Raw genomic sequence first — 11,101 nt, forward strand, 5'->3', positions numbered from 1 at the left:
AAGATATCATAGCACAAGAAATGAATATACGATTAATACTTTAAATATACTGGTATATGAGATGAGGTTAGGCTATAATGCATGGGTTAACTGAACATAAAGTAATGACTGGCTGAATAACATTAGATTACTGTATAAGTATACATGAAAACTAAAATACTGCAAGTGCAAGGCCAGGCATATAATGTTTCTGAAATAATCTGTAAGATTAAAATAATAAAATACTAAAATCTGATAACTGAGTAACTGATAATCTATATGTATTGGTCAAGCAATCTAAACTAAATTATGTACTAAGTACTGAACTGAGACTGTGGGAGGTATCATCTAACTGACATGCCCTATTCTAAGTTGATTGGGGTCCAACCTATGACCCATGTTGGAAGGGTGTCAGTACAATGCCACGGGTATTAACAATGGTTGTGTGGTTTCATTAAGCTACTGAAGAACCAGGGTATCAAGTCTAAACCAACGGGTGATCCCTGGGTTGAGTGAAGCCTAAACTGATGGGTGACCCCTGGGAGTTTGTTGAGCCTAAACTGACGGGTGACTTCTTATAACCTATGCTGGCTACATGGTTCTGGAATATAGGGACTGCTACTAACGACTTTGCCTAACTAACGGGGAAGCCGCAGTCCTATATTTTCTCGATGCTAAATTCTACTCCCAACTAAAAGACACTGATTACTGAACTAAACTGATCTTATCTGAGCCAACAACTGAGCGATGATACTAACTGAATGACAAGGCTCATGGTTTATCTGAAACCATTCTGAAGATTTTGAAAACTAGGTAAACAGCTAAGTTTTAGGTATTCATAACCCCCACACTAAATTAAAATAACAATAAAGGCATGTAAAAGTTTCAAAACCATAATGGGGAAATCATTCTACAAAATCATTCTCTTTGGCATTTCATTAAATACTTGGAATTCATAGACTTGAGCATAGGAATAGTTAAAACATGTGCTACTAACATAATTCCAATACTATAATCAGGACTTAAGGATGCAACATGCAAAAATCACCATTCAAACGTGTCACGAACAAATTCCAATAAAAACACATGGTAAACATGATTTGAAATCAAAGTTCATAATAGCTTCATGTAGATAATTCATAACAATATGTAAAAATCATAACTTTAAACTTGAAAATGAATTCTTGGACTGCATGGGTAGAAAGGGACCATGGATAAACATCACACATGCCTTTAAGCTTTAGCCTTGAAAGAGAATTAACTATTCTTGCACGTTCTTGGATTGGGAAGCACAATTTCTTGGTTTTATTGAAGGGAAAATGCTTGAACTTGATGAACTTGGGGTAGGGTTAGGATTTTTTGAGAGAAATTGAGGAATTTGGGTATATAATTCCTTAACTGAAGGTTAATCCCGTGTTTTTACGGATTCAGGCGATGGAAAAAGACAAGACTACCCCTCTAGAATTTAAATTTGTAACTGGAATTCTCTTTAGGAGGCCATCGTAATGCGATGAACCCTTCATCTCTATACCTACCGTGATGCTATGCAATCGCAGTAAGGTTCTGGGAACAAAATCCAAACGTGCCTCAATCCTCGTCTAAAAAATCTAAAAGTTTCTTGAGACATGATCCTTACACCCCTGATCATGAAATAACTTAAAAAATTACGTCTCGAGGTCAGGAAGGTCACTTTAAAAATCTTAAGCCTCTTATGCATGCACTATGAGCTGAACTGAACTAGGAAAATATGGAGTATTACAGTTTCATTAGAGGGAAGTGAGAGAGTTCCACCATTGGAAGATCCAAGTGTGATGTCTTTGTAGGATGTGGAAGAATCTTTCATTCGTATTTTTCTTTGGGGAGTTCGATTTGGGGGATTCGGAAGAAGGGACGGGGTAAGAGTTTCATCCATGGCTTGGGTCATTTGTCGTGTTTGAAGGGGGAAGAAAATTTTAGAGAGAAGAGGGTCTTCCTCTCTCTACGTGTTGGTATTCTCTTCAAATTATCTCTTTCCATATCATACACACTTGCATTGTATTCAACGCATGAAAAAATAATATTTCAAACTTTGAATGTACAACCGAAAAGAACGTAGTATTTCAACATAGCTTGTATATAATATAATTTACGCCATCGCTCCATAGAGTGTTTCACCAAACTTTCAAAATTTATTTATTTTGACAAAATAATTTTATGGTTAGTCAACTCGAAAAAGTATTTTTGTTAATTTATGTGTGATCAATGTTCAAGAAAATGCATGCAGAAAAAAATATTTTTGCAGCTTTTAAAATTACTCAAAAATACTAAGTAGGCATTCGAAAATGTGATTTTAAATTATAATTTTAAATTAACATTTGGACACATGCAATTTTGGATCATAATTTGAAACGATGAGATGAAATTTCTAATTTTACAAAAATCATTATTAGGCATTTCATATCATGATTTCAATTTTTAAATATAATTTTGACCCACAAGAAATAAAAGAATGTTATCCTATCTTAACGGGTTAAAACACATTGATGATAATTTCAATGTATATAAAGTAAAAATCTTTCTTACAAATAGATAATGAGAAACTATAAGATAATTAAAAAAAAAAACTGGTAGAAAGAAGTTTGAGAAGGATTGTCGGGAGGAACAACCATATTAACCGAAGCAACTAATTCAATACGTGTCGGAGCTCCCACTCATTTGCCATCACAACGATTTACATAATAATTATATAGTGAATTTTTTTTTATATAATCATGGTATAGTTTTTATATATACATCATATTTTTATTATAGGTTGGTTATATCTCAAATATACCTTGTATTTTGCAACTTCTTTCTTTATCTCCTTCAAATCACCCTTGATAAAGATCAAACCAACATTCTCTTAATATTTAACAGGCCAGAAAGCTTAGAAGCATATAATTATATCATATCATATTTTACTAATAAATCAAGGGCAATTAAGAGGACACAATCTTTTTAAAAAAAAATCAAAAGTAGAGAACATCATATATACGTTAAAAATAAGAAAAAAAATAAAGATCTCTAAAGTATAAGTTTGAACATGTTGCAAAATATACATGAATATGGACGTGTCACCCAAAAATAAATTTAAAAAAATAAATTTATGGAGATTTGAGAAAATTTCACAACAATTAGAGATTAATTAACCCCTATGTGAATAAATTTTTTTCGAAAAGAATACGTCAAATGGAATAGAAAGCATATAATCTCTTACTAATTTTTATTCTCGAGGTTAAGAAAAATGTCATGCATTGATTTAAATTAACACTAAAACTCAAATAAAAAATAAAATTTTATTTTCATAGAGTTGTATTTCCCGAATTGAACATGCAACATCAATAAGGTGGAGCAGACTAACAAACACCGATCCTTATATAGGATTTGACATCAAGTCAAGTTATTCTAACAAAATAAGACAAAAAATAAAAGAAAAGAAAGTCAAATATCATAAATATCGACTCTATTATACGTATTTAAGAATACAACTAAATAAAGACACTAATCTTTTCAGCAGATCATCCTCTAATAATAAAATTATTCATCTACAATTGTTTTAAGTTTCCTTGAAGAATCCCGTCTACCCAATTTCCTCATCAGATGCATGATTTTCTTTAAAATACAAACTCAAAAAAAAAAAAGCTATAACTGTAACGTCTTTTAATTTATTAATAATAAAAACAATGATAATGGCAATAAGCATTAAGAAAGCACATGTCAAACATTGGGTAACTCCTTTACATGATATTGACTCTTCATTTTTTTGTTCATTCATTTATTTAATATGATTATCTTTAATATTGTCTAATGTTAAAGTGAATTTTAATTTTTTTTAAGTTAATAATGATCAAAAAATCATTAAAAAGATAAATACTTTTGGAGGCCTCTAAGACATGCCACATAGCATTGTCTAAGAGATTTATATATATATATATGCGCTTCGCACAACTTAATTAGATTTTTGAGTGTTGAAAGTTTCTTAAGAGATCTTTTTAGTTTTCAATTATTTCAAATTCTTACCAATTATACACACTCTTAAGTATATACATTCATTTTTCTGTAAATTTTCATCACTTACGTATTTTCAGTCTTCTAAAATATTTAATTTTTATATAATATATTCTAAGCGAAACAATATTGGATTTATTTCCATGCAGATTTTTAATAAGTTTCAAACATTTTTATTAATTGTATATATAACACTAATTATATGAATTTCGTATTCTCTTTTTATCTTATTTTATCCTTTTTATTTCCTTTAAATTATTTATCATTAATACCTTTGTGTGTGAGAGCCGGGGGTCTATCGGAAACAACCTTGCTACTTTTTCAGAGGTAGTAGTATGGACTGCGTAGATCTTACCCTCTCTAGATCCCACTGTGTGGGAATATACTGGGTTTGTTATTGTACCTTTGTGTGTGTGTGTGTGTTTTCCTTTCTTTACTTCCCTACATATATGCAGTTTTAGAAAACGAAAGGTTTAGCAAATTGGAGTTTCATCTTGCATTTTGTGGAATGTCTTTTTCATTTTAATATATAAATTATTAGCCAGTTTTAAATGAGTTTTTAATAATCTAAAATTCATAAAGGTTATTAAATAAAGGAAAACGTAATAAATGGTAGTTAATATAAAGTGATTATTTTAATAAGTAACTTTCTTTTAATACATCGATCATCAAAAGTAAAGAAAAATATCAAAATATTAGTAAAAAAATGTAATTAACATTTTTGGTCATAGAGAGGTGTCGCATAACTTTGTTTGTGTCTAAAATAAAGGGAAAAATAAATTTATTACCAGTTTCAAAAATTTATTTTATGAGAAGTGATTATTTAAGGTTGAGAGAAGAATCATGATTCCTATCTTGGGAAAGAAAATGAAATAAAAAGAGACAACCGACTTCATGTAATCATTGTCATCTTAGCAACACTTTTGTTTTTCTTAAGTTGTAAGCGTGAACAGTTCAAACTAATAGACAATACTACTAGAAAAAACAGAAAAAGCGACCACAAAAGTGACTACATGTGGTCACTTTTCCTGATTTTATGACCATAAAAGCAACCACAAGGTGTGGTCGTAAAAACAGTGGTAGCTTTTTCAAAATCGACCACATGTAGTCGATTTTTTTAAAAAAAAAATTATAATTCAATATTATTTTTTTAAAAAAATGATGATCATTTTTTATAATTCAAAAAAGCGACCACTGGTGGTCACTTTTATGTATTTATTTTTTCTTTTAAGCAAAAGATACCACATGTGGTCGCTTTTGTAAAAAATTAATTAATTAATTTATATACAAAAGCGACCACTTTTTATTTAAATAATTAATTGTTATTTATAATTTAATTAGTTAATTTTTAAAAGAGACCACATGTGGTCGCTTTTAATTATTTAATTAAAAAAAGCGACCATATGAGGACGCTTTTATTTATTTAATAATTTTTTAATAATATCGGTGTAAAAAATAATTAATTAATTATTGAAAAGCAACCACTTGTAGTCGCTTTTTCATAATATTTCCAGAAAAGTAACCACATGTGGTCGCTTTTTTTAAGCTTTTCCAGAAAAGCTACCACATGTATTCGGTTTCTCTGATAAAATTTTTAGAAAAACGACCACTTGTGGTCACTTTTCTAAGAATTTCCAGATTACCGACCACAAGTGGTCGATTTTTCTGGTAAATTTTTGAAAAAGCGACACAAGTGGTAGCTTTTTCTAGTATAATAACAACAACAACAAACCCAATGTATTCCCATACAGTGGGATCTAGGGAGGGTAAAATGTATGCAGTCCATACCACTACCTCTGGAGAGGTAGCAAGGTTGTTTTCGATAGACTCCTGACTCAGGAAAATTCATAACACAGCATGAAATGAAATAAGTTGGCACAATATAGAAGAGGCGCCCACACAGTAATACCCTATACTAACAAACCAAAGGCACTCTCACCTACATACCCCTACCCTAAAGCTCTCCTAGCTACTGACTACGGCCCACCCACAGGCACTAACCTTCTACCCTTATCCGCGTCCTCCAAACCTTCCTATCTAGGGTCATATCCTTAGTAAGTTGTAACTGCTCCATGTCACGTCTAATCACCTCCCTCCAATATTTCTTCAGCCTACCCCTACCCTGCCTGAAACCATACAAAGTCAGTCTCTCGCACCTATGAACTGGAACATCCGTGCCCCTCCTCCTCACATGCCCGAATCATCGCAACTGAACTTCCCGTATCTTGTCCTCTACCGAAGCCACTTCAACCTTCTCTCGTATAGTCTCATTCCTAACCCTATCACTCCTAGTAAGTTCACACATCCAACGCAACATCCGCATTTCCTCCACCTTTAATTTTTGGATACGAGCGTTCTTCACTAGTCAATACTCCGCTCCATACAGCATGGCCGAACGGACTGCCACTCTGTAAAATTTTCCTTTAAGTTTGAGCGGCACCTTCTTATCACACAATACTCCCGAGGTGAGCCTCCACTTCATCTAACCTGCCTAATCCGGTGGGATATATCTTTATCAATCTCACCATTTCCCTGAATCATGGACCCAAGATACTTACAACTATCCCTCTTACACACAACCTGGGAATCCAACCTAACTACCACCTTGTCGTCCTGCCTCAAGTCATTAAACTTGTATTCCATGTACTCTGTCTTGCTCCTACTCAACCTGAACCCTTTAGACTCAAGGGTTTGTCTCCAAACCTCCAGTTTATCAATCTAGTAATTTTTTTAAAAAGAGTACAACATGTGTTATGCTATATTCCATCCAACCTGCTTTACAAAGCAACCCACCAATCAAATACAATATGTAATCAGCCATCATAATAATACAAACACTAAAATCAAATTGTTAACACAAATTTATCAATGTTCCAAAAGTAAACTACAAGATATACAAAAAAAAATGGGAGTAGGGGAACAGGAAATGGGAGAGCGGGGATGGGATTACAAGGTTGGAAATCAAAAGACAAATTCTCAAAACGTTACTCAGGATATTACATATCAATCTTAAACAAGAAACATAAAAGGTAATTAGTACAAAGCATAAAGACATCAATAAATAACAAATACAAAGTACACGACCTAATCCTCCTCTCCCGAAGATTCTCCACTAAACTATTCACCTTTCAAGTACCTAAACTTAAATATTTTCAAGCCACTAATTCAATTCTCAAATGACCACACTTTAGTAAATTCAAAACACAAGTTTACATTTTAATTACGTACACATAAACATTTTCAAGTCATTATTTCACTTCTCAAGTTACCACACTTTAGTAAATTCAAAACACAAGTTTACTTTTCAAGTATCTAAACTTAAATATTTTCAAGTCACTAATTCACTTCTCAAGCGACCACACTTTAGTAAATTCAAAACACAAGTTCACATTTCAAGTACCTAAACTTAATCACTAATTCATCTCTCAAGTGACCACAATTTAGCAAATTCAAAATACAAGTTCACCTTTCAAGTAACTGCTTAAGCATTTTTGAGTTACTAAATCACTTCTCAAGTGACCACACTTTAGTAAATTCAAAACACAAGTTCACATTTCAATTACCTACACTTAAACATTTTCAAGTCACTATTTCACTTCTCAAGTGACCACAATTTAGTAAATTTGAAACACAAGTTCACCTTTCAAGTACCTAAACTTAAACATTTTTGAGTCACTAATTCTCTTCTCAAATGACCACACTCTGGTAAATTCAAAACAGAAGTTCACCTTTCAAGTACCTAAACTTAAACATTTTCAAGTTACTAAATCACTTCTCAAGTTACCACACTTTGGTAAATTCAAAACACAAGTTCACATTTCAATTACCTACACTTAAACAATTTCAAGTCACTATTTCACTTCTCAAGTGACCACACTTTAGTAAATTCGAAACACAAGTTCACATTTCAAGTACCTACACTTGAAAATTTTGAAGTCAATAATTCACTTTCAAGTGACCAAACTTTACTAAATTCAACACACAAGTTCACATTTCAAGTAGCTACACCTAAATATTTAAAGTCACCAATTCACATCACAAGTGACCAAACTTAACTAAATTCAAAACACAAGTTCGCATTTCAAGTACCTACACTTAAATATTTTCAAGTCACTAATCACTTCTCAAGTGACTACACTTTACTAAATTCAAAACACAAGTTCACCTTTCAAGTAACTACACTTAAATATTTTGAAGTCGCTAATTCACTGTTAAAGTGACCACACTTTACTAAATTCAAAACACAAGTTCACATTTTCAGTACCTACACTTAAACATTTTCAAGTCACTAATTCACTTCTCAAGTGACCACATTTTACTAAATTCAAAACACAAGTTCACATTTCAAGTAACTACACTTAAATATTTTCAAGTCATTATACTTAATAATTTTCAAGTAACTATACTTTATTATTTTCAAGTTATTAGTACACATTTCAAGTGACTACACTTAACCATTTTTAAGTTACAAGTTCACAATTTCAAGTAACTACACTTAACCATTTTTAAATAACTAATTCACATTGCAAGTCACGACACTTAATCATTTTCAAGTCACTAGTACACATTTCAAATCACTACACTTAACTATTTTCAAATAATTAATTCACATTTCAAGTCACTATATTTAACCATTTTCAAGTAACTACTTCACATTTCAAATAACTATCTTAACCATTTTCAAGTCACTACACTTAATCATTCATTTCAAGTAACTATACTTAACTACTTTCAAGTAACTTATTCACATTTAAAGTAACTACACTTAACCATTTTCAAGTTACGGATACAAATTTCAAGTCACTATGCTTAACCATTTTCAAGTAACTACACTTACCTATTTTCAAGTCACTAGTACACATTTCAAGTCACTACACTTAATCATTTTAAAGTCACTAGTATACATTTCAAGTCACTACACTTAATTATTTTTAAGTCACTAGTATACATTTCAAGACACTACACATTTCAAGTAACTATACTTTATTATTTTCAAGTATGTACACATTTCAATTGACTACACTTAACCATTTTCAAGTCGCAAGTTCCCAATTTCAAATAACTACACTTAATCATTTTCAAGTCACAAGTTCGCAATTTCAAGTAACTTACATTTAATCATTTTCATGTCACTAGTACGCATTTCAAGTCACTACACTCAAACCATTTTCAAATAACTAATTGAAATTTCAAGTCACTATACGTAAACATTTTCAAGTCACTACACTTAACCATTTTCAACTCACTAATACACATTTCCTATCACTACACTTAATCATTTTCAAATAACTAATTCACATTTCAATTCATTATACTTAACCCTTTTTAAGTTAATGTTTCATGTAACTACACTAAACCATTTTCAAGACACTAATCCACTTCTCAAGTGACGACACTTGATCATTTTGAAGTCACTAGTGCACATTTCAAAACACTACACTTGATCATTAATTTAAGATCACAAGATTTCAAAATGTTCTTCATTTTGTTAAACATTGTTCCAAGTTAAACCAGACAAACAAATTGAAACGGAGTACTTAATATAACTTGACAGTAATGAACAATAATGCACTTCATAGTCCTACCAGTCAACCACATTACTAACTTAAATATAAATTAACTTAATAGTAATGAACAATAAAGCACTTGTTAGTCCTACCAATCAACCACATTACTAGCTTAAATACAAATTAACTTGACAGTAATGAACAATAATGCATTTGTTAGTCCTACTAATCAACCACATTATTAACTTAAATACAAATTCTTGGAAACAGTCCTTTTCTGTTGTATGTTATGCCTCTTATTTATCTCTATTAAGAGAGCTTGAAACATCTTTATTTTTAACTTAAACTCATACCAATTTAAACTATGCCACATAAATTAGAATGAAAAATAATTATATACTACTCCTACTCCTACTACCATAAAGTGCTTATAATTGACAAAGATTCTTGTTTTTTATTTCAAGAACTTGAGTGAACATTACTAGATTGCTCGTACTCTTTAAAAATATTGACGGGTACACGGTAAATCCTCCAAAAGTAGGGTGAGTATCTGATACGAGTACGACAACATATTTGGAGTCCGAGCAACAAAAGGTGGTAAATCATGGATGAGCGTTAGATCCTCCAAAAGTAGTATACTTTCTAAGAATCTAACACACTACTTTCTAAGAATCTAACACGGTCCGACAATATTTTTGGAGCCTCTGATCAAATCAAGAACTCAAAAAACTCGCCCTGTACTTGGCTTTAGCAGTACCATTCTGAGACAAGGAAACAAGAGGAGGACTTCCACCTTCCCTAACAAGAAGCCCTCTATTTCTAACACTATCAACACAAAGTTGCAACAATGTCAACACGGCAAATTCCTTTCCTTTATCAGAACTATCTTCAATTGCTTCAACAAGTGCAGCAATTCCATATTCTTCAACAATCGCATCTTTCCCTATATCAATCCCTGCCAATATACTCAACACCACCATCGTCTTTTTCGCTAATCCATTCCCTTGTTCACCAAGTAACCCTACTAATGGCTTCGCTACAATCAGCACTAATTGCCCTTTCCTTATTCAATCTCACTGAACACAACTTATAAAGCGTTGTAAACGCGTCCTTTTTCCCTCTATCTATTCCGTTTACAAGCAAACAAAACAACGAAGGTATACCCCCACAAGCACCAATTGACATCTTGTACTCATCAACCAATGCTAAACTCAACAACCCACAAGCAGCATTCTGCTTCGACGTATCTGTACCAGTCTTCAACACATAAATCAGCCACTCTATTAGGATGGTATACGGAGGGAGAAGAGTGGTGTAGTAGTTGTTGTCCACCGGCGGCAGGTTGCCGGTGGTGGTAGTTCTGTGGAATGAGAGCGGTTGTTCTTTATTGAGAATGAGAGATTAGGGTTTCTTTGGTGTATAAAAGGAAATTAAAGATGAGTGGATCTCAGTCGTCGGATATTTTTTATCAACGATTGAGATTAAAATTATTTAAAAAGGGGTCAGAAAATGGAATTAATGTTAATTTGATTAAAATTGACATTAATTGAGTATAAGATGGCTAGAATTTAGATAAATTAGAAAAATTA

The 11,101-nt window shown here is 32.0% G+C and overlaps 1 protein-coding gene across 1 annotated transcript; it reads right to left on the bottom strand.

The window, feature by feature from the left end:
* Positions 1-9,946: 9,946 nt before the first annotated feature.
* On the bottom strand, positions 9,947-10,866 carry LOC107872472 (U-box domain-containing protein 13; the record flags this gene model as incomplete). The annotated part of the gene is given in 1 exon segment (XM_016719161.2): positions 9,947-10,866. A coding segment is annotated over 1 exon segment (346 nt), but the record flags the coding sequence as incomplete, so codon positions are not given.
* Between the last annotated feature and the right edge of the window lie 235 nt (positions 10,867-11,101).

This window comes from Capsicum annuum, chromosome 5, assembly GCF_002878395.1.
Source record: "Capsicum annuum cultivar UCD-10X-F1 chromosome 5, UCD10Xv1.1, whole genome shotgun sequence".
NCBI classification, from domain to species: Eukaryota; Viridiplantae; Streptophyta; class Magnoliopsida; order Solanales; family Solanaceae; genus Capsicum; species Capsicum annuum.